This window comes from Aethina tumida, chromosome 7 (assembly GCF_024364675.1).
Source record: "Aethina tumida isolate Nest 87 chromosome 7, icAetTumi1.1, whole genome shotgun sequence".
NCBI lineage: Eukaryota > Metazoa > Arthropoda > Insecta > Coleoptera > Nitidulidae > Aethina > Aethina tumida.
In genome coordinates this window covers 12027297-12052201 of record NC_065441.1, presented here as the reverse complement: position 1 = coordinate 12052201, position 24905 = coordinate 12027297, and the positions used below count along the sequence as shown (strand labels likewise).

At 26.0% G+C, this 24905-nt stretch overlaps 2 protein-coding genes across 3 annotated transcripts; one reads left to right on the top strand and one right to left on the bottom strand.

Moving 5' to 3' along the window:
• Positions 1-8: 8 nt before the first annotated feature.
• On the bottom strand, positions 9-720 carry LOC109595038 (probable 39S ribosomal protein L49, mitochondrial). The gene is made up of 2 exons (XM_020010313.2): positions 566-720; positions 9-504 (listed from the first exon to the last, which is right to left on the bottom strand). The coding sequence occupies exons 1-2, from the start codon at positions 632-634 to the stop codon at positions 49-51; spliced, it is 525 nt and encodes a 174-aa protein (XP_019865872.1). The 5' UTR covers positions 635-720; the 3' UTR covers positions 9-48.
• A 3837-nt stretch (positions 721-4557) lies between these two features.
• LOC109595015 (ATP-binding cassette sub-family G member 1) lies at positions 4558-24749 on the top strand. Of its 2 annotated transcripts, none has more exons than XM_020010288.2 (11): positions 4558-4994; positions 20787-20904; positions 21714-21909; positions 22052-22197; positions 22578-22816; positions 22869-22967; positions 23022-23176; positions 23482-23650; positions 23738-23838; positions 23894-24049; positions 24102-24749. In XM_020010288.2, the coding sequence occupies exons 1-11, from the start codon at positions 4892-4894 to the stop codon at positions 24447-24449; spliced, it is 1830 nt and encodes a 609-aa protein (XP_019865847.1). In that variant the 5' UTR covers positions 4558-4891; the 3' UTR covers positions 24450-24749. The 2 variants fall into 2 exon arrangements, with proteins under 2 accessions (XP_019865847.1, XP_019865848.1); XM_020010289.2 differs by lacking the exon at positions 4558-4994 and adding an exon at positions 13669-13972.
• Positions 24750-24905: the final 156 nt, after the last annotated feature.

The following is a 24905-nucleotide window of genomic DNA, read 5'->3' as shown; positions in this document are numbered from 1 at the left end:
TAAATAGATTGTAACAATTTTTTATTAACTAATAACACTATACAATATTTAGTAACCTTTTTGTTCTAAGAAGTACTTGATGGCATTTACAAAATCTCCATTAATTTTAATATTACCAACAAATTCATTTACTTGTATTCTAATAGGCTTTATTGTTAGAGTTTTCAAGAAATCAGTAAGTTCTTTCTCGAATAACCAAATATCGCCCTGAATATGTTTAATTACTGTATGTCTTCGAATGTTGTTTTGTGCTAAAAGTAAATACACAGGTATCATGTGGTTTTTCGTTCGCCTAATATAGTAAGGCCTGTCTTGTAGATTCTCAGCTTGCGGTTTCCAACCAGAATAATATTCTTTCTTTACTGGTTGTGGAATAGTGAGTGGGGGCAAAATATTTTCCACACACTTCCATTCTTCAGGATCTCGACTAGTTTCGTATTTAGTAGATATTTTCCCTACGTCTTCCAAGAACGGTGAACTATAATAGGATCCATGTCGAACGATCTAAAAATTAATTATTAATCAATGTATTATAAAATAGCTTAATATACCCTTATTTATATACCTTTAAATTTGTGTTAACTTCCGATAATTTACTTAAAACACTACGAAGTTTACACGCTAGTCCAGCCATGGCTTGTGTTTAGTTCTAGATTTATAACCTCAAAATTGACATAACAGGCCCCGTGGTGTAATATGGGTTGCCTATCATAATTTGAAAATTTTCTCTGTGAATCCTGAAATGATTGTTAAAATGAAGTTTTAAAAAAACTCAATATAATAAAAATTAAATTTTTTGTTTTTTCTATTCTATCAATAGAATTCTGTTATTGATAATCTTGTACAATTAAAAAGGTTCAAATAAGATTCCCTTCAATTTTAAAAATGTTTATACAAATACGTAATTCAATAAAATAATAACACGATTTTTACAACTGATTAAAATTAAATAAAATTATAATATTGTCTTTATTCATTTTTAACATGCATTTTTTAATATTCTAATTTTATAAACCTTAACAGCATATTATATTAAATTTCAATTTAAAAGAATAAATTGCTTTGAATCATCTCGAACATTACGACATTACCATACACTTCAACATGGGCACCTTTCTTACTGATTGGGTCCATTGCATAAATTAAAGACTGGTTTTTTCGAGTAACAAATGATGTTTTTGTACATTTAATTGATATTTGATTGTGATATGCCCTTGGACATATAAAAATCGACGGGGTAATTCGTGTCCAATAAACTCTCACTTTTCAACTTAAAAATTATAATTTATAACAAAATTATAAAAGATATGTTTTATCGAGCTAGCGCATCCGCCAAAATTGTAAGGGCCAAGAAGATTTAGAAGGAAAAATTGTAAATGAATGTTAAATCAGAGATATGTTTTTCTTTTATTTAGCATAACATTCCAAATGTAATTCTAAATGTAACATAATAATTTAGTTTAAAGGCTGCAATTTGATATATTATTGTTATCATTAACAATTTTTTCATACTTGGATAACACTTCTGAGTAATAAGTAATAATATACCTGTATGCATACAATAAAATAAAAAATAAACACAAACGTATTTATTCTTATATTACATTTTATATACTGATTGAAATGAATACTATTACGAAATAAAAAGTAAACGAAGATATGTTTGCAAAAAGGAAAGCGCATTAAGTTAGGCAAATTTTAATTGGGCGAATTAAAAATAATTGGCCAGTTTCAAGGCAATATGTACTGGTTACACGTGGAAAATATTTTCTACATGAATCAATTAACCGAGAACCAGTTTTGCATTTTTCATCCTTTGAAATTGACGCTTCCTGTTTTACAACTTCACTTCCTATCTTTTATATGAAAAAAGTATTTAATTTGTTATTGATTGGAAATATATTATAAAGATATAATAGAGCAATTTAGCACCATTATACAAAGTCAATAATTTTTTTAAGAAATAAATGTATTGATTTTTTAACTTTTTATTTCTAAATTCTATCTTATCAATTACTTTATGGAATTATTAGTTTTGCGTGTTTACTGTCTGTTATTTCACACTGTATAATAAAATTCTTGATATTAATATAAATAATAACAGGTATTACAAAAAGAAATTGCTTAGGGACAAGTTCAAATTGAAATTATTGTTTATTTGATTTTCTAATTATGTTTATAGTATTTTTTGTATAATTTGTTTTTCCTTGAAGATGTGAAAAATCGTTTTGGCTTTTTCAGAAACAATATTATTTATAATGATGACAATAAACCTTGACTTTCAAACATGCCACTGTGATAATAAAACTTCCATACTCGTTTGAAACAGGAATTGTTGTCCATTTTCTAAAAGATTTTTTATTCAGTAGTGCACCAAAAAAAAAGTCTGCCAGAGACAAACAAAAGCTTCTTTGTTAATGTTACTAAGAATAAATTTGGATTGTTACCTGCATAAAGAATAAATATAAAAACAATATAAACAATTCCATTGTTACGATGTATATCAAGATTGTTGAAGTTTCACGGGAACGAATTATAAAAATCATACTAGTGATTACTCACTACACGTTTTATCTAATGTCATTGAAGGTGAATACGCAAAAATAATATTTGTTTATATTTGCAAATTCATTATTGTTTTTTAATTAGTATTTAATTTGATATTTTTGAAAACAATGTTTTTGTTTAATAACGACGCATATTTATGTTCTTGAGATTGGAAATTTATAATCGAATAACATTAGTTAAATATAATAATTAATTAGTTTGTTAATTTTATAGTAATTAATTTTTAAATGGAAGTAGCAAATGTATTAAACGTAAGTTTCTTAGAAATTTTAGGTAATTAATATAAGATAATTTTTAAAAACCAAGTAGCAAGAATTTAAAAATAAGTCAGTTTTACGAATAGACTAGTTAACAGATATAATTAAAGTTATAAAAGTAAAAAATAAGTTCTGTATTACAGTTTTGCATTTTGATTTGCTATAATTTATTTTTAAATTTAATTTTTAATGGTATAATAGAATGTTGTTGTATACCAACAACTAATATTTAAATAAGCTTATTAATGTAAATTTTTGAATAACAAAGTAACCATAATATTTAACTAAAACTACTGACGAATAACAGAAGAAATGCATATTGACATTTTGATGTATGCCAAAAGCAATATACATAATTACCAATTTCGGCATTTCAATAGTCGTGTATTGGTCTTGCACGAATACACTAGTAAACATAACTATTACCTATTTTAGGGTTAGGCATATAAATTCGTTACAAAGTCTACTTAACTGGATTTAGTTATGAAATTTCAAATGTTAAATTTTGTGTGTAATAAACACTAGATTTCTATTTACTGCAGCGAACAATATGTTATTTTGTTATTGTTGAGAAACATTATAAACAAACTGAGAACTTGGTTGGCCATACCACATGGGAAATACTATGTTTAGAGATTGAGATGTCAATGCAAAACATCGATGCTTTGATCTTTTAAACATCATAAAATTAAATTTACGTTTGACTTCATTTTCTTAATTGAACTTAGTACTGTAATTGACTCACCACCTTGTTTCACAAATAGTCTTATCCTTTTGGGACGTCTAACATATGCAGAGTCGTCACTAAGATCTGCTTGTCTGTGATCCAGTCAAAGCGATTCTGAGCAAATGGAAATCGGACCTTCACGTTTTTGTTAGAAGGTAGAAGTTTGTTCAGGTCTGCGACCAAACTAACCCTTCTTCATACAGTTAGGTGATTACCTCTTGTCCGGCTTCTTTAAATTTTGGAGAAATATCGAATTACTTGATTGATCAAGTTTGTGTTATGAGGATGCGCATAAAATATAAAATAAAAAGGAAATTATTTAGTCAACAAAATTACTATTTAATAATTGTAAATAACTTCCTGTAACAGATTTAACATTCTAAATACAGAAAATAGCTATGTTTTCACATTATTCTAATCAATTTTATTTAAACATAAACATTAGTGTTCCTCGAGCAATAAACTATAACCACTATTATGTATAATTTATTCCTCAATAAAATATTTAACTAATGTCATGTTTATGTAAAGTAAATGGGCTGAAATATTTCAGTTGGTAGTCAATTTTCAGTATGTTTTCAGAGCCAGTTATATTTAGATCTAGCATAGTTAATTGAGGACAATAAATACATGAATCGTATGATAATATGATACGTAACTTTTTTTTGATATTGATGAGAAACATTTTATAGACGAACATAATAACTATGTAGTTAACCCAATTTCTCCAACATTATCTCACATCCAATATTTAATAAACATTATACGTATAATAATAATGATCCACTGCATAACAAAGAATCTCTTGTGGACATCACAGAGGCAAATCAATTGATACGAAAAAGTGGGCCGTAAAATCCGTCACATTATCTTCTGATTATAATGCGACCGTGCACTTGATACAACAATCCGCGTGCACAAGAAAGGAGAAAAAAAAGTCGATTAAAATGTGCACGACTCGAATTGCAGTTGCGGAGGGTCATTGCAGACGGCGCAAAAACCGTGGAACCGGGACGGACTGTCTGTGTTCTTGCGACTCAATTCATCGACACATCGGGTCGAACGGCGTTCGTAGATTCACACACACTCGTGGATTTTTGAGCGCCAATTCCGTTATCGGTGCAACACCAAACGCACAACATTATTGACACCATTGGGTTTTTTTTCCAATTCCAATTTACTTTATCGCCTACTGAATATTATTAGTCTGGTGTCGAATACCGCGTTGGAACCGTGTTGCGTTTCCGCAGTTCAGTTCGTTCGTTCGTACCTTCGGTTTTGTGAAAGTGCCTTCCTCGATCGGTCGTGGAGAATTTTCTTTCGCGCCGTGTGACCAGAGATGTCGGAAAAGGTGGAAGTTCATCCCGTGCTCCACATGGGCAATACGCGGAAGATCGACATTGAATTCGACAATTTGAATTTCTGCGTGAAGCGGGGCAAAGGTAAATATTTCTTATTTTAAGTTGCTCAGAGTGGACAAGTCACTACGTCATAGATGAACAGATAAGCAATAAAAAATATAACAATTTCTAAAAAATAAAATTATTGCCCTTGTAAACTGTACAAAAGAGAACATTTTTTTTATTAAATAAAATAACCAATACTAATGTATAATGTTTACATTTGACAATTTAAAATTTCAATTTTTAAGTACCTGTATAAGTATGATATTAAAAGTATAACAAGATAACTAACATAAGTAATCAATAAATAAAATTCGTAGATTTCTAGAAACTGATTACCATACAATTGTAAATTAATCTAAAAATATAAAAAAAAACAGGAAAATGATTCAATATTTATAACGAAATATAATAATTTGCATAATATTAATATAATTAATTAAAAAAAGAAACTTCACTTATACAATTTTTGTTATCACACACTTGGAAATAAAATACACATTTTCATTTGATTTTATATCAAAACATTAAATATTTATTTATGGTGAAAGCCTCTCCAATAATGTTGCAATAAGAAACCTCATATTTCCTATAATTTCAGCTCGAGGTCAATTGGAGACCTAGACCTCTAGGAAAACAAATACTTTATATAAAATGGTTCGATATTTTAAAATTTTCCACTCATCACAAACCTTATAAATAATTGATGCCGTTATAAAATATATTTTCATATAAAATTGGGCATTTATGAACGTGATAAATAATTTTATTATGCCTTAATTAATTTTGTTTATTTATCAAAATTTCGAGTGTTTTTCTGTTAAATCATTTATTAATTTAATTCTGAAAAAAGTTAATGTTATTGTTGTCCTTCACAGCGAGATGAATAGTCGTCGATTTTTAATTAAGAAGAAAGTTTTTCAGGAAAAGTACAACTATGCAGGAACTAGAGAAAGGTGGTTTGGGGGTTGACAAGTGATTTACTAGTATAAATATACACAAATATCGTTTAATAATATTAAAATTATTTAATTGAACGTGTTTATGAATTATACTAGTCAAGGGTTTAAGTACTAACACATTTTTCCTTTGTCCAATGTTATCAATTCCATTTTTACCAAATTAATTGGAAGATGAAAATGTGGGTATGTTTGAAGGATAATAACAAGTCCAAAGGGTACTAATAAATAGATACGTTTTTTTTTTCAGTTAGACTGAATTTATAAATATGACGTACTATTTGCTACATCCACGTGTTACGTGTGCATAAATCATAAGCTTATCGTTTATTTTAAAAGAAACAATGTACAAGATAAAATTATTGAACAGGTAAATAAATATATTACTTTATAATTAAAATTATGTTTTACCAGGTTTTTACCATTAAAATGAAAAGTATTGATTTCTTAAGGTAACATTAAAAATTAATAACAATAAACATCAAATATCAACCAAACTTCCTAAAAAATTGTGTATAGTAGAATTATAAATTACAAACTGTAACAGATATCTGAGAAAAGAAAATACTGACTTAATATATTTTATAGTTCATAATCAATTTGATGATTTTAAAGATATTAATTAATGGCCCAAAAAAATAGTTAATGGCCCAAAAAAATAGTTGAAATTTTTAGATATTTTTAATATTTTACTTCATTATTTGATTAGAAATAATAAATTCATTGAAAGATTACTTTTAATTCAGCCATAGACTTAATTAATATTAATATTTGAATTTTATTTTTGTTTCTAAATAATTTTTGAATCATAAAAAGTTTTATGATAAACTTTTGTCAGGTGATGTTGAATACAATTTAAATTATTTCTATCTTTTGAGCAAAGTAAATGTTTGTTTTCTAGTTGGCTAATATCCATTTTAAATAGTGTAAATAAATAAGATATTCAGTGTAGTAAAGTGGTGTTGTTTTGGTTTTGAAAAATAATTCGGCTTGAATTGGTTAATTTTAATTGTGATGATAGCAATTGTAAACATTGCTTAGATACGCTTCACTTTTTTATTATTAAATGCACAAAATCGATTGGATTACACTGTTGTATTATTTACCAGTTCATAAAATCAATATAAAATTAAACACGTTTAAATTGAACTAATTTAAACGACCATTGTTATTTGTGCATTACCAAAGGTTAAAAAGTCAAGTTCCAATCATTTCCTTGATAGGTCTAACACGTCAATGCTAAATAGCACTAACGAATTAAGTTTGATTTAAATAATAATCAAAACTTTCAAATTACGTCACAAATGAATATTCCGGTAATATAATATAATCGAATTTAATTCACTGAACAAACTCCAAAATCCTTGAATATGTTCAGATTAGATCGAAGGTTATTGCAATTGGTCTTTCCGATAAAATTTGATAAGAATTTTTCAATAGGTTAGAATTAAACGCATAATATTTATTAGCAAAACATTTCACTACTATTCAAAATAGTAGTATATTAATCATATCTAAAAATATACCGATAAACGGTAATAAAAGCAAAATTTTGGAAATGATTAAAACTAGGGGGCCTTAAGTGCACTAAATGCATTGCACACATCTTTTACCAAATAACTGATTTGATGACCTACAGGTCATTGCAATCGGATTAATAAACTAAATCTAAATAGAACGCAATTGGGTATGCAAGCATTCATTGTTTTATGGAATTTAATTTTGTTCGTCGTTATTTGCAATTAAGTGTTAGCTGTTGGAAGAAATATTAAAATATACTATAATATTTTAATAAATATTTTCATTACTAGTCAAACCAATAATTAGAAAAGTTATGTAAAAAATTGAAATATTGCCATAAAACATCTAAATATATCTAATTAAATGTAAATTTATTTAAATTATTAGAACCTAACCTAACGTAACACAAACAAGAATCTAATCAAAGAAAAATAATAATAAAAAAATTATTGAAGAAATTGAAACAAATATTTTTTGTACACCAATTTTTTTTATTTATAACTAGATTCTATTGAATAATAACTTAGTCATAAATACTAAAAATGAGAAAAATTAAGTAGAGCATTTTTTTAGAAAAAAAAAAATAAACCATAATCTCAGACATCTTGTCAATTTATTCCATGGTTTTTAACTCCAGAGAATTGTTTTTTTTTTATTTAAAAATATTCTAATCAGATTTACCCAACTGATTGGAATAATATTGAAGTTGATATTCATTGAACTACAGAGTATATAATTTTATCAACCATCTAATTAGGTTACTTGCTTATTTTTGAGTTAGGTTATTTTAATTCCTTTTAAAAAGTTAGGGAAAAACAGAACTCGTCTTTTTCTATCTTTCGGCAATTTAATGATCAATAAATTAGACAATTCTGTTTAACAGCTGTTTGATACCTTCCACCAATTTATTGCCAAATGTTGTGACTTTCAAGTTATTCGGCTCTCAGATACTTGCCCAATAAATTGGTGGAACATGCAGCATAAAGTTCTATATTTCATTACTTTGGAGTATAAATCGAAGGTGACAAAATCAATAAATTGGTGAGTGTAAAATAGCTATACACGTATCACCAAATTGAAGGTCTCGTAATAGGACATTAAATTGGCATGTTATAACATAATCCTGTTCCCACCTATGTGAGAGCAACAATGATTTTTCCAGTGTTTTAAAACGCAGCCACCTGACATTCTCCAAAGGACAACAATATTGTACAATATACATACATAATAAAAATTGCATTCGAACTGGTATTTAAAAATGTCCACATAAACGTATTAAATTGGCAGACTATTTCGAAAATCGACAATGCGGTTCGGCCGAGAACGAAGTATAAAAAAAAAATTTCACTTCGTGAAGAAACAAACTCGTTCAAAGCCGTCATCGGCCTATTTCTTGAGGAAGGTCAGATTGCAGCAACGTTACAAGTTCACAGCATCACCGATACAAGATAGAAATGTATGAATTTTAATTATGATCTCCGTAAACTTGAACTCGATTGCGGATTAGTATTCTTTTGGGATTTTTTAGCGATGTCGCACGTGTATTATCTAATAGTAAAATTAATACGAGTAGTTTGCGGTCTGGTGCGATTTATTTATGAATTTTATAATTTAAATTTATTCATAATATTATAGATTATTTAATTAAACAATTTTCAATGCTGGTGAGTTAAAATTGTTTATAATTTTTATCATTTAAAAATAAATAAAATTAAATTGACTGTAGTTACTTTTTGCTTTGATGATTAATTAATTACTTTGAATTTTTGAAAGCAGAACCAACGGAGATAATGATAATAATGATTTAAATACAAAATAATAAATTAAAAATATTTATATATTTATTAGCATGAGTCACAATCACATTAAAGTAAATGTAAGAAAAATTATAATTTTATAACAAATTATCAAGTAACCACTACCAAAAAATTGAGGCAAAAAGTCATTGACCCAAGTTCCTTGTATTATTGTGACCTAATGTTTTTTAAACTATTTATCTCAATTTTATTTATAATCCAAAATATAAAACATTTTAAGACATTTAAAACCTTGAAAAATCTAGACTAATTATAAACAATGATAGAAATCCTATAATTGTGTGTAACCATTACCTTTTGACATTAAGACTAAAATCTAATATAAAAATGAAATAATATTTCTATCTACTTCTAAAAAATTAATAATTAAAAGAAATAGTGAAACACTCCATAAGTATGTTAAAAAAATAGTAAATTAAATAAAACCATACATAAAAAACAATTAATATATTTCATAAAACCTTACTTTTATAATGAAATAATAGTTCCATGAATTTACCAAAGTGTAATAAATTTTAATTAAATTAAAACTAAGATTTATTTAATTTTTAAACTTTGCACCACTGACGCAATCAGAAGAGAATTTTTCAAATTCTTTGGTAAGTTTTTTATTAGGTTGTTAAACAAGGTCCTGCTATATTTAACTTGATATTTTAATAGTTATTAAATTCTAATTTATTATTAAAATAAAATTAAATCCTAATTTGTTTTTTATAATTTTTATTAATTTATTTTGAATTATAAATAAAATAATTTTTTATTAAATATTGCAAAATTATTTCAAATGAACTGGTAAAATAAACAAGAATATTAGAACAATTCGTAGACAACTTGCCCTAATTTTGAATAAATATTTGATTAGAGATCTGACAATAGATTGATATTCAATAATTCAAGTTTATGAGGTCTAGTTGGGTAGCGATATAATGTCAGCAAAAATCAATCAATTGGTGCATATTTGTTCCTGCTTAATTGATGTTGATAATAATTTTAATTAATTAATAAGCACCAATTAATTAAATATATTCCTGTTTACCATACATTGTATTGCTACTTTTACCAATATCAAAAAGTATACAGATGTACAAAGTAAAATTCTTAAAATTAACCAATTAATAACTATATTTTTGTTGGAATACGTTAGTTATTTATTAGTTTATCTTAAGTATGTTTGTTTGTATTATTTGTATGAAAAATGATTAGATAATGATACTTTTCTAACAGTATCAGAAAATTTATCCATTGATTTTTTATTGGGAATGACTAAATCATTCGTTCAACACGAGGTTACAAAACGAAAACAAATCTAATCATTATTATTAATTAAAATCGTGCAATTTTATTAAATTTGTTATTAAGATTGCATTGATTAAACAATGACACAACTTAAAATGTCACCAAGGATATTGGAAAGGGTTCATTATATATGTTCATTAAAATTCATTTTTAATGGCACACAGATAATATTTTCATGTTTTATTGTTTTGGACAAAAATTAAATATTTGCTAAATAACTTTTAAACGATCTTCATTGAAAGCATGTTTTTAAATACATTTCTAATTAATTTAGTTAATGGAAAACAAATTAAACAGTCAGAAAGTTTTGTTCGTAACATATTTTATTGTTGTTTAACGACCCTTATAATAATTCTCCTAACAAATAACAAATTCAGTTGTTGTTAACACAAATTTGATTTTTTATTTATTGTTGATAAACACCTATTAAGGGAATCTTGTTTGTGGGAAACAAATTAAATGGTTTCTTAATAATTTTAAAGTAAGCAACAAATTCAATTATCGGTAAAATTTATTTTAATTGAATTATGCACGTGGAAAACAAATTAAATAGTTGTCAACACATAGCAGTGAATTTTGTTAAAAAGTTAAAAAGTCTAAACATAAATTCAAAATTTACGAACATATTAAATTTATTTAAGAGTTCCTTAACAATGTAGTAATTTAATTTGCCTACACTATATTCTTACTTTAACAAACAATTAATTATTTATTATTATCGGAGTTATTGACATAAACAATAAATTATAAAAAAAACAAGTATGCAGCCTTGTGGATTACATTTTCATCTAATTACCATCGTTTTTGTAACATTCCAATAGGTTTATAAAGCAAGATCTTTTAAATTAGTTTATTAACATGATTAATAAACAAAATAACTATATGTTACGTTATTTGTTATTTAACTTAATTTTTTAATTATTGTTTATATGAAGATTGATTAGATAATAACACTTTTCACACATTATTAGAAAATTTATCCATTGGTTTTTCATTGTGAATGAGCAACCATTCGTTCAACACGAGGTTATGGAAAGAAAACAAATCTAATCGCCATATAATTTCATTAGATTTGGAGGTTACTTTATTAGATTTATTATTAAAAATGAATTAATTAAACAATGACACAATAAAAATGTCACCAAGGACTTTGGAAAGGGTTCATTACATTTGTTCATTAAAAATTTATTTTTAATGATAGAGAGATAATAATTTCATGTTTTAAACGTTCAATTAAAAAACAATTTATACGCAATCTGCGTAAACGAGATTGTTAGTTGTTTATTTTTGGTGTACTTTGAAATAGACAATTTGAACAAGAAGTAATTGGCTAAAAATAAGAATAATGTGGTTCGTTAATTAAAATCTTACTTCACTTTGTGTAAGACTGTAATAAATAGTGCAGCAAACCTGAATTTCAGGTTGTCATTGAAGTTGGGTTTGTTGTTCTCTTCATGGTCTGAAGTGAACTGAGAGGCATCATTGAACCCAACCGCAAGGAAAACTAAAACGATGAAAGCTATTTATTTACGACTTCTTACATCGTTTATTACAAACATATTTTGTATAAACATCTTAATAGCTTGGAGGAAGGGAATTATTTTAGGTACTTATTTTAAGAGGTTTTATAATACAATTCCTGCAAATTAATTTTGAAATTAGAATTTCACACAGATGCATTTTTTTATATATTCTAATTACCTGAATCATTACACGTGCGTTTTTAAGTATTATAATTATTTACATGAGACGCAATTTACAATAAAAAATATACTTAATAATTAAGTGTCTTAGACAATTAAAACACTCTAAAATCCACGTGTAATGATCTCGGTAATTTAAGCATAAATAATTTATAAGCTAAATTATTTAATTAGTTGTAGAAATTTCAAAATAATGAAATAAAAAATAGTACATTAAAGAAATAAAATTTTAAGTCGTTTCTAATGATTTATTAATATAACTGATATTTTAAATTATTAATATTAATAATAATTTTAAGTTACAAAACTGACATATAAATTTTTGTAATACTTTAAATAAAAATTTAATTTTATTTATTTCTAACCATTTAAAATTTATAATATTTAATAAATAAAAATAAGATTAATTACAAAACAAATAAAATTTTTATTGAAATATGTGTGATTTTAAATAAAACATTTGTTAATTGTATAATATAATCAAAACAGAACTTAAAAATTTTTAGCAATGAAATCCTTTGATTTGAATTTTTTCTTTAAGGAAGTTTTGTGTTTTATAAAATAATAATAATTTCATTATTTTTCATTATCTTGTTTTGTTTGAAACAATTTAACATAAATAATAAAACAAAAACTGTTTAAAGTAACGAATTTTTGCTGTAAGTAAAACAGTGACGGAGATAATATCATAAAACCTTGTGAAATTACGATTTGTAAACAATACTACTTAAAATTCTGTTTGTTTCCGTAAAAATGTCATTAATTTACAGATAAAATGTTTGTAAATGAAGAAAACAATTTTTTTTATCTGAAAAAATGTTTTTTGATAATGAAAAGAAACTGTATAATTTTAAATAAATTAACTTTTGTTGTTTTATTGGAAAACAAAAAAGTTTGTTGTATATTATGTATTTTTAAATGTAAAATATATATTGTGTAATGTGATTTTTAAAACATTATATAAAATTAATAATTAATATATAAATTAAGGTAAAAACATCAGTTTGGATTAAACCAATATAAAATACAAATTCCAAGGATTTTTAAGATTTAAATATGATTGCATCTAGAGAAGTGTGCCGAGATAAAATCAAAATATTTACACTGTATTTATCTTACAAAAAGATATTTGATAATTTCAACGTATTTTTATATTACTTCTAAAATTATACTGAATATGCAGTGATGTAATTTACTACCTACATGTAAATTTGAAGCAGTGTTTACAACAATTTAGTCGGATAAACAAAGTTGCCTGAATTTGATGGCCCTGAATGTATTTTTCGACCAGAAACTGAAAAAAAAATAATATTTTATTTATCAAGTCCCTGACCTCCGTTATTGTCACTTCGTGCCAAGCTGATCTATGCCAGTGGATCTTTTTTCTGGGAGCGCACAATTTGGTTGGATATTTGTCCGCGAGCGCAGCTATTGGCCGGAACCTTGACGTATCATAAGATCACACTCATTAATGAAAAGTTTCACAATTAGTTTTCGACTAAACTAATTATAGCAGCCTTGGTGCAGTTGCGTGTAGAAAATATCATGCAATAACTGGCGGTTTTTGGAGCCGCTCAACAGTTGAGATTAGTCGGTTTTGTCGGGGGATCGTGAAAAGTGGTGAATAGATAAGTGCAATATCGTGAACATGTGGGAAAGCCGGAGTAAAGGAAAGTCTTTGTACTTTCAGGATCTTAAGTTTACTGTGAAACATAATGGAGGTACTGAATCTTATTTACTTTGTAATTTTTTAACGTTTCAACAAAATAAAACAAATTTCTGATCAGCGAATTGTTAAATTGATACATATTTTTTATTGATCAAAATAAGAAATATGTATCACATATGTAGAAATGAAAATATGTATTACATATTATAAAAGGATATTTTCATATTTTATTATGTCCCTATTAAATAATTTAATAATACATTAAATGTCCAACTAATTAAAATTAAAAGAAGATATAAAATATGTTGTAATCATCACAATTCGTTTTTAATTTCTTTAAAATCTTATTTAAATAAAAAAATTGAATTATTTTCTGTAAGTAATAAATTAAATATTTTCTTTTAATTCCTCAATATTTTGAGTTTAGGTCAAATTCCTGAATATTTATCAATAATTTTTACATTTATACGTTGTGATATTTAATTATTTTACTATTTTTCAAATTACCACAATTATTTATTATTGTATACTCGACTTACTCAAGATATGCAATGTATCAATTAATCATTTGTACGAATCAGAATATTAATTGATTTATCTATTCATAGAATTAATTGTAATAAAAAATCTCCTCTTAAATAAGCTCAAGTTAAAAATAAAATGTCAAGAAAACACTTATTGTTAAAAAAATTTTGCGAAATATAAATTAGTAACCAAATTGTTCAAGACAAAAACTATAAATAAGTGATATTTTTGGGGCAAATACACCGTATTTTATTTTAAATTTAGAAGCCCATTAGCGAATATTCGATAAAACAGGAACACTTCAAATTACAGGTAATCAGGTGTTGATAAATGAATTTTTAATGTGTGACCGTAAAAATTTATTGATAACTATTAAAGTTTTAATGTTTTTCAACATTTAATTATTTTAGTATTTTTAAAATTACCATATTATTTAATATTGTTCATAAATTTAAATTTTAAAGATCGGTTGGTTCTTTTAAATTAATTTGTTTTATAATTTCACTTTTGTCCGTGAATAAATAAAATTTAAAATCCAAGGAACTCACAAATTGTTCATTTCAAAATATCTGTTTGTAATATGCACGTTTTGGCACACCTAAGATCAATTATCAGTTGTATTGACTAAAATAAAATAAAGTTTTTTTTTCTTTAATTATACTTGTTACAGTACTTAACTTTAATGATTGTCTGAAGATAGTGAGGAGTCAAGAGACGCACTTCGATCTTTTTATGAATTGATTTGAAACCCATTTACCCATTCTGGGAATTACTTAAAGATAACCTGTTTTAAAACGACTGGTTTCAAACTGCTGTATTAAAAATGTCACTGATATTTTTACAATAGATTGTAATTTCTTTAACTAGCTGGTAAATGAAAACAGGAAAACTGTAAATTAGTGACTGTGCTCAAGGCAAATGACATATTTGATATAAATAAATTAAATACCGTTTTTTATTTAAATTTAGAAGTTCATTCGCGAACATTCGATGAAACAGGAACATTTTAAAATTCATGTATTCAGGAGGAGATAATAAATAATGGGTTTTCTTTCTGCACATCTGTGGATTATTGAAGACATTATATTTTGGCGTTCTAGAAAAATTCAAAAAAACACTATTGCTGTTTGAACAATTAGAGTGTGCCTATAAAGTAGGTAAATAATTATCTTAATGAGACTATGATTAGATGAGCATATGATTATTTATAATTATTTTAATGATGATACATTTTCAAATAACCTTTAATCAAATACTGTACATGCATGGACGCTTTTAATTGTTTGTCTAAATAATTTATACCTATTTTATAGCTTAGTTGATCTTTACCATTACATAATACTCTCAAGAATAACATAAAGGATCATCTACCTGATCAGAAATTCAAGGTTCAGTTGGAGTTTTTCATTTTCTTTCAGGTTGCTAAATTCCTCAATTTTATATGTTTTTCGTCTAGTCAAAACAACATTGTTTTTGAAAACATGTACACGTGTTATTTGTTTTTGTATATTAAAATAAATTTAGCTTCCTCATCATATTGTTATATATCAGTTAATAAAATTTGATCTACAGTTGTGTTTATTAAATTGTATGGACTGTCCTTTTTTCCAGTCTTGTGAATGTCTGAGATTTTCTTTTTTGATCACATATCAAGCACCCTGAAATGTACTGATATTGCATTTTGTCTATTAAATATAATAATTATATGTAAACATAGTAAGATTAGTATATAGTAAGACTGCGGTTTGGTTATCCAAAGGTTACAATGATATTAAATGAACCTAATATGAACTTGTAAATTTTTGAATCTGAATTGGAGGTTATCAAATATCAAATTGTTTTATGTGTTTTGTAACAATTTCTAATTCTTCTCTACAATAATAAACTCATTGGTCAATGTTCTTTAAAATAAACTGCTATGTTTACTTTTATTTAATTGTAATTTTTCTCTAACTATAACTACGTCTTAATAAAACAATATTAAAAGAGGAGAAATTTTAATTTTATAAAATAAAATTTTGTTTAAAAGTATTCTATTGTAACAATATTAGAAAATAAGAAATAGTCAAACTTGCTCAAAGCACATTTAATTGTATAACATTCAGGTTTTCTAAGTTGGAGCATATTCTTCCGACTTAAAAGTCCAAGATATAGTTTATAATATTTATCATTATTAAACCAGGTCAAATTAAATATTTACGATACAAATAAAATTATTAAATGATATCAAGCCATAACTACGTGTTTTTTATTTCCTTTGCTTAAGAACGAAAGAGTTTACTGTCCTTAAATTAACACTTGATGCTAATGAAGTTTTAATGATCGTTTTTTGAATCAATTAAAATATTTCAAACATCAGCACTAATTGTTTTTTGATATGTAATTTGTAATCACTTGGGCCATATAAATAGTAATATATATTTAATATCGATTAATACTAATTTTTGTTATGTGAATATGACACCGTGTTTTTTTATGAACTGTTGAAAGTGTTTGCATTTCAGGCTCTTAATGGAAAGTAAAATTAGTTACGAAATAGTGTTATGCACCTGGAAAACTGTAGGTCAAGGTTACTTTCTTATTAGATAATGGTCAGATAGAGATCTTAGCTTTCTATAAATTCTCTTAATTTCTTTACATCATTTAATTTAATTCTATGTCCATTATTTAGTTTGGATTGTTTATATTACAACATGAATTATTTTACAGACAATAATCATCACATAGAAACGATAAATTATTAATTATGTCTTACATGCAATTTAAACCGACAAAATTGTTGATAAGTACAATCATATGTTTATAAAATCTCAATATATTTGATAAGAATTAGTAATTAGATTTGAATAATTGGGAGTCATGTTATGTTTTCAATTATAAAAATATTTAAATAGTTTAACACCGCGAGTTTATGTATACAAACATAAATATTTAATACAAGAGAAAAAAATAATTTTATGAAAAATTATTTAAACAAAATTCCATAAAGTTTCTAATAAAAATAATAAATAATAAATTAATAAAATGAAATTAATAATATTTTTATATAAATATTGATTAATAAAATATTTTATTAAAAAATTTACTAACAAAATATTACATACATTAATGGATGTTATTACACCAACTTTTTAAAATTTAATTGGTATAGACTAAAATATGTCCATATTCCTCCAAGCTTCTTGATTTGATGTGACTAAGACAAAATATCGTTGCTTTGACCTTTTAACCAGTCCGTTACAATTTTGGATTTGTGTTTAGCATCGTTATCATGCTGAAATACATTTCTTAATAACGTCGTTTCTTCAATATGTGTAAGCAAATTGTCACGTAATATATCTGTACATAAATTGGTCCAGTTATCCAGTTATCTTTCTCTTTAAAGTTTTTTAAACTCAATATTTGTTGAACATTGACTTACTGTATAGTAAAAAGTTGTTGAATAAAATTATATTGATCAGATGTAGTGGACACAACAATAATAGAAAAAACAATAAATATTATATACACTGGAACCCAATTCAGGTGATACAGCACATATTTTTAATAATAACTATAGCAACTACTGTAAATTAAGCAAAAATCAGGAAAATGATATCCATGAACAAAAGATTTGAATTAAATAAAAACACATTAAATTAAAAAAATATATTTATTAATTAAACTTAATTAAAAAGTTTCTAAATGAAGAAATGGTTAATAAATTTCTGTTATACATATTTCGGTAAAAATTAAACTAAGGTATTGTGAAAAATAAACATGTGTAATAACAAAATTCGCTATTTCACAAAATCCCATTATAAGTAAAATATGTGCTGGTTTATAAATATGATGTAAACGAAGGTATAATAATCAGATTTTGGGTATAATATTTAAATGCCGTGAACTTTACCACTGGGCAAAACAACTGTTAATTTCATATTTTTTATTCGCAGAAAACAGTTGAACGAACTTTTGGTTGGTGTTAGCATGTTCGAAAAATTTGTTTATTTAATTACTTAACCATATTAAGTGAATGCAAAAAAATAGGAAAGTTATTTATAAACAGGTTAGCACATACAGCAAACTTTTGGACAATTTCATAATGGTAATATTAAATCTTTATCGCTTCAGCATATTTCATCAATAACAATGCAATATAATATTTTGCAATTATACTATTGTATATAGTTTTTGTTTCACTTAATTTAAGCACTATACTGAAATGGGCAAAACATGGATACTTTTACTTTTACATTAATAAAATTTAAATTTTTATAATTGTTAAATTATGTTGCCTTCTGGCTTTTAAAATAGAAAGGTTGTAAATTGATATTTACATGAAATGACCCAATATATGTATAATAATTTAAATTTATCAATTCCTGAAACCACTGCAATTACTGAATGTGTAGTAGATAAATAAAGTTTATAGTAAGAAAGTGTAGTGTTAATACAACTAATAATACTTATTTTTCTTAAATTTGATTAAAAACTTACATATTATAGTCAAGCAAAAGTAACCCCATAAAAACTGTAGAATACAAATTTGAGTTTGCAATTTTCACTTATGTAATAGTGCATATCAAACTTATTATTTGTATTTAGTCATACTTCTAAATTAACGCCTATACTAAATATAGAAAGCCTTCACGTTCCATATGTTAAACAAAAGTTAATTTAAGATTGTTCCCTACAATTATTACAATTAGACATTACACATATTTAATTATAATTATGGCTTTAAGAGACTAAATTGATTCCCAGTTATTTGAGTTGGAAATTTCGTGTTGAAGTGGCTGTAATTAAATAAAATTTTTATTAAGCTCTAATAATGTCAATATTTATGCTTTCAAGGTTTGAAAATGTTAAATTGGTGTTTGGTGCTAGAATTTGTTTGACATTATTCAGTAGTTGTTTAATCATTCGAACAATCAACGTTACATAATAAAAAATTATATAACATCCGTGGAAGAAAAGGAAAAAAATTGTATATTCTAACGTCGGAATTCACCAAAGATTCTGAGATATGTGAAAGTATATACAATTTTAATAATAATGACGAGAAAATTCAAAGCATTCAATTTTGTAACGTGCACTAAAATTATTCCGTATGTAAATTTAGAAATCTTTGAATATAATAATTATTTGTAACTATTACCACAGGAAAAATTGTGGTCTTTCGTCGACGTAATTATTTCAAGTTTCTCATTATTTTCATGAAACATAAATGAAGCAATGGCTATTGTTGAACTTGGCACGTGTTTGTATAACGGAGCCATCAGTCATGATTACATGATTCAGTTAATACAGATGATTAAAGATCAATAATGACATAATCAACATAACTAAATCCTGACGGATCACAGTAATTATTATTAACAGGAAATGCATTGAAATATAAGTTATTATTCAGTTGCAACCTTGCCTTGTTAGAGTTAATGAACCTGATTATTTGCTTGAACTTTTTGCTTTCGTAGTATAATTTGCCAAATGCTTATGATAACTAATTACATATTGAGACGTCGACTTCACAGTAACCATTAATTATCTAAATACGTATTATAATTTACTATTTAATAATAATTAATAAGCTACTATCAATTGATTAACTGTTTAAGTTGACACAAAAAATGTTTAAAATAAATTAAATATTTAAATTATTTTTATATTTGTAATCTTTCTTCTAGTTTTATTTAAATTTAATTACGTTATATTTCCTGAATTTATTTGCATTAGTATGTAGCTATTGTATGCTATAAAATCTAATTTAATAAGATAAATTAATTTTTACTAACAAGTATACATGGCAATATGCATTTTTAACAGGTTTCATATTATGATATAATAACCACAAACTATTGTGGTTGAAATATATCATATATAAAAATGTTGGAATATTTACAGAGGTGTTAAATACACAAGATATTGCAAATTTCAAACATGTTCTTCATTTCATGTTGTGACATTTATTGGGTAACATATTGTACCTATTCCTTAATGCTCAACTGACATCACCACTTTAAATCCCATGTAGTACTAATGCTATTTTCTGATTGGATAATCTTAACAAATTCGTTAACTTTGCATTAATTTATTTGTATGACAGTTTTATTATGGTGTGGCCAATTTGTCATTAAACACGTATTACCTGACATAAATCATCAAACCTCTTCGTTCTACAATTATTATATATTATTTATTTATTTTTGATTCAAATGGAAAAATTGATTTGTATATATTTTTAGCACAAATTAAAATGTTAGAATAGGGTTGGGTTGTTTTCTAAACTTTCTTTTTATATTGATCATTAAAATTACATTGTTTATGGCACTTTTACTCATTAATTATTCTTGTTACAGAGACAAAACAAATTGTTAAAGGCGTTTCCGGAAAATTCAACTCCGGAGAACTAACCGCCATTATGGGTCCATCTGGAGCCGGAAAAACATCTCTTTTAAACATCCTCACTGGTTTTCAGTAAGTTCAATACGTTTGCATTAAACGAATACAAAATAAATTCTATTACTACTTTGCATAATTAAGATTTAGCGCCTGTAGGCATAACAACCGCAGATATATTTATTTTATTAATTGGCACTTATGTAAATACATGTAATAAAAAATATTTAAATTAATTAAATCAACTACAATATTCTATTGTTAAACATCAAACGTTTCATTGTAAAACTAGGGTAATTTTAAAGATTATATAGAGTTCTGTAAGGTTATCACAATTACTATAATGACTAATTTTGTATCATTATTGCTTTTGACGGGCAAATATTTTTACTCCATCAAATCCACCATTAATGGATGTCATTATTGATTTATGCGGTGGTTGAGAACAATGTTTATAATAGTTCTTTTTCATGCAATATCTTGACGTTCATTACAATTTATTAAGTTGTGTTGTCAAACAATTTTTCATTATTATAATAAGTATGTTTATGTTTAATGAACTATAATTACACTATGTACACAATTAATATGTTGTTAGACAGATATCACGCCATAAAGTAAATTCAGGTACATACATGTAAATAATTATAGAAAAATCGAAAATGATAATTATAATATACAATCCAGTGTGACTTTTTTAGAAAAGAATCTTTTAATTAACAAACATTTATTATCATAATTTGAAGCATAGACTAAACAATATCTTGTTCAAGGCTCACGTTGTGCTTTATTTACAACATTCTGAATATGTTTGTTTTGCAAATTAAAATTTGTTGTTTTTATTAACACATATTTATTAAAAGTCTTTGATTTTAATTATTTTTTAGACGATCAGGGACGGAAGGCACAATCAGATGCAGCGGTTCGAAAAACGTGAAAAAAGGCGCCCTACAATACAAGAAGGAGTGCTGTTACATCCTACAAGACGACCAATTGGCACCGTTTTTCACAGTCGAAGAAATAATGAACATTGCTGCCAATCTGAAACTGGGAAACATTTCGGATAAGGCCAAAAAATTTTTGGTGAGTGGAAATTTTATGTAAGAAATATTTTTATAAATATTTACTATCGTGTCTGCCACGTTCGTCCCTTAATAAATCAAGGTCTCATTGATAAAAATGTTTATGGATCGTGCACAAAAGTTTACAAAATATTTATCTTCAGATTCTTGACATTTTGGAAACTCTCGGCTTATCAATGTGCCTCACAACAAGATGTCTCAGACTTTCCGGTGGACAAAAGAAGAGATTGTCTATAGCTTTAGAGTTGATTGACAACCCTCCAATTATGTTTTTGGATGAACCAACCACGTAAGTATATTATTAATGTTGAAAAATATAATTTTATTAAAATTAAACTTTAACCACAAGAGTCTAAACTCCAAAATGAGTGATCATAGTTTGCTTGGAAAAATATTTCGTCATAATATGATATGCAATTATTTATCAATGTTTTGCATCAGTAACATGCAAATTAAATATATTATAAGGTTTTATTTATTAAATTTTATGTTTAGATCATTAAAATAAATATATCACACATTTAAAGTTAATTTAAGCAGCTCGAATTTAATTAATTAAAAAAATACATTTAATTAAAATTTTCCAATGACATTTAATTGGTATGATTATTAAATATAATTTAAAGTGCAAAATAATATGAATTCTAAAAATCCTAATATTGCTTTCAGAGGTTTGGACAGTTCATCATCAACACAATGTATACAAATGCTGAAAAAGTTGGCAAGAGAAGGAAGGACCATAGTTTGTACAATCCATCAACCCAGTGCTAGTTTATTTGAATTATTTGATCATGTCTTCGTTATGGCTGAAGGATATTGTGTGTACCAAGGTGCCAGCAGCAACACTGTGGCATATTTGTCCTCGGTTGGTTTCAACTGTCCCCAATACCACAATCCCGCCGATTATTGTAATTAACAAAAAAATTTTTATAATCTAATATTAAACAAAATATTTTTTAGTATTAGAAGTAGCCAACGGTGAATACGGAAATTTTACTGAAGTTCTTGCCAAAGCGGCACAAGAAAAAAAATGGAGGAAAAATGTAACAATACCAAAATGTAAATTTCCTTGGTAACGTTTAGATTTTTATTTAATTCTGGTTAACTTTGCAGTAGAATTAGAGGACCAAAATAACTACCCTACCATTGGAGCAGATGAGCCAATATACGAATCGAAGGAGGTGCGCCATCAGTACACACCTCCATCTGAAATTAATAAGTTTCTTATACTACTTCATCGGACATTCTTGCAAATTTACAGAGACTGGGTAATTATATACTTAGTTTTTATTTGTTCATTTGTTTACATTTAATTAAGTTAAAGAATATAATGGAAAATTCTACAAAAATATTAATTATTTTAATTAGCTACGAGTTAATACTAATTAGTATAAACATATCCATAAAATTTACTTAAGAAACATTATTTTCATATGTCACATGATATCATGTTAATTCAAATTAACTATTTTATTGTAATTATCGAATACTTAATGTTTATTTTTTAAATAATAATAATTTTATTATTTTAAGTTAAAACAATTCTTTGTATTAATCGAGATATTTTTTACAGACAATCTCTCACCTAAAACTTTTCTTGCATGTCCTTGTGGGCATCTTTTTGGGTGTCTTTTACCAAAATGCTGGACAGGATGGTTCGAAAACAATTAACAATGTGGGATTTTTAATTGTTAGCGCAGTTTATTTATGTTACACGTCCTTGATGCCTGCAGTTTTGAAATGTATGTGATTTATTACACTTATTAATTTCCACTTTAGTTTAATGAGTATAAATTGTCAACACGTGCTGAAATTGTATATGTTTCTAGTTCCATCTGAATTAGCCGTTTTAAAGAAGGAAAGATTTAACAACTGGTACAAATTAAAAACATATTATGCTGCATTTTTAGTATCTGACATTCCTATTCAGGTAAATCAATAATTTTAAATAATCTTACCCCAATATAAATAAGTAAATATTTCAGATTATATTCAGTTTGGCGTACACAACCACTTCATATTTAATTAGTTCCCAGCCTTATGAGCTTAGCAGGTTTTTAAGAGTGCAAGGAATTTTATCGTTGGTCGCACTAACTGCTTCTAGTTTGGGCATTGTCTTGGGAACTCTCGTCAATCCAATCGTAAGTATTATTTTAAAAACATTAAAAACAAACTAAAATGTGTCATTTTCAGAATGGTACCTTCTTAGGGGCGATTTTGACATGTCTGATGTTGTCCGTGGCGGGATTCTTGGTGATCTTCACTCATATGCCAAAGGTCATGTATGCTTTGACTTATATTTCGTACATTAGCTTTGCAATGGAGGGAATGGTCCAAGCCTTGTACGGATATGATCGAGCTCCTCTGACGTGTCCAGAAGACGTTGAATATTGTCATTATCGTTTCCCCAAACGATTATTGGAAGAATTCGGCATGGAAAAGGAGAATTTTTGGGTGGATGTGGCGTACTTAATCGGGAACTTCATAGTTTTAAGGGTGTTGGCTTTTTGCACCTTACGAAATAAATTGTCACCACAATAGTTCAAAATTAAATTATTGTTATTATTCGATTGTGATATATTTTAGATATACTTAAATTCTTGTAAATATGTTTTTATATTACCGTAGGATAATTTAATATTTTTTAATGAGTATTGTTCTAAATTGTTCCTCCATATGTTATTTATTGATTAGGTACTTAAATTTTATACAGCGTTTTTCTGTGGAGTGAAACTTAAAATATGTGCAATTTAATAAATTGCGAATTTTTATAATTGCAAATCATTGTTTTTTGTTTTTATTTCAGACTAATATATTTAAATAAAATACTTTTTAAATATTTAGCTTCGTTTCATTTATGTCTAAGATAATTCAGGGAAGTTTTATTTTAAAATTAATATCACTTGAAAAATTAGTGAAATTATCACTTTTTTCTTAATTAAATTAAATACAAGGATAAATTATCTTCAAAATCAAATGTGATTAAATATTGTAGCT

Excerpts from the sequence above, each read along its gene's own strand:
- LOC109595038 (XM_020010313.2), bottom strand. The coding sequence starts at position 634 with ATGGCTGGACTAGCGTGTAAACTTCGTAGTGTTTTAAGTAAATTATCG. Across the intron at positions 505-565 it reads AAGTTAACACAAATTTAAAG|ATCGTTCGACATGGATCCTA; the intron begins GTATATAAATAA and ends ATTAATTTTTAG.
- LOC109595015 (XM_020010288.2), top strand. The coding sequence starts at position 4,892 with ATGTCGGAAAAGGTGGAAGTTCATCCCGTGCTCCACATGGGCAATACG. Across the intron at positions 4,995-20,786 it reads CTGCGTGAAGCGGGGCAAAG|AGACAAAACAAATTGTTAAA; the intron begins GTAAATATTTCT and ends TTCTTGTTACAG. Across the intron at positions 22,817-22,868 it reads CCACAATCCCGCCGATTATT|TATTAGAAGTAGCCAACGGT; the intron begins GTAATTAACAAA and ends AATATTTTTTAG.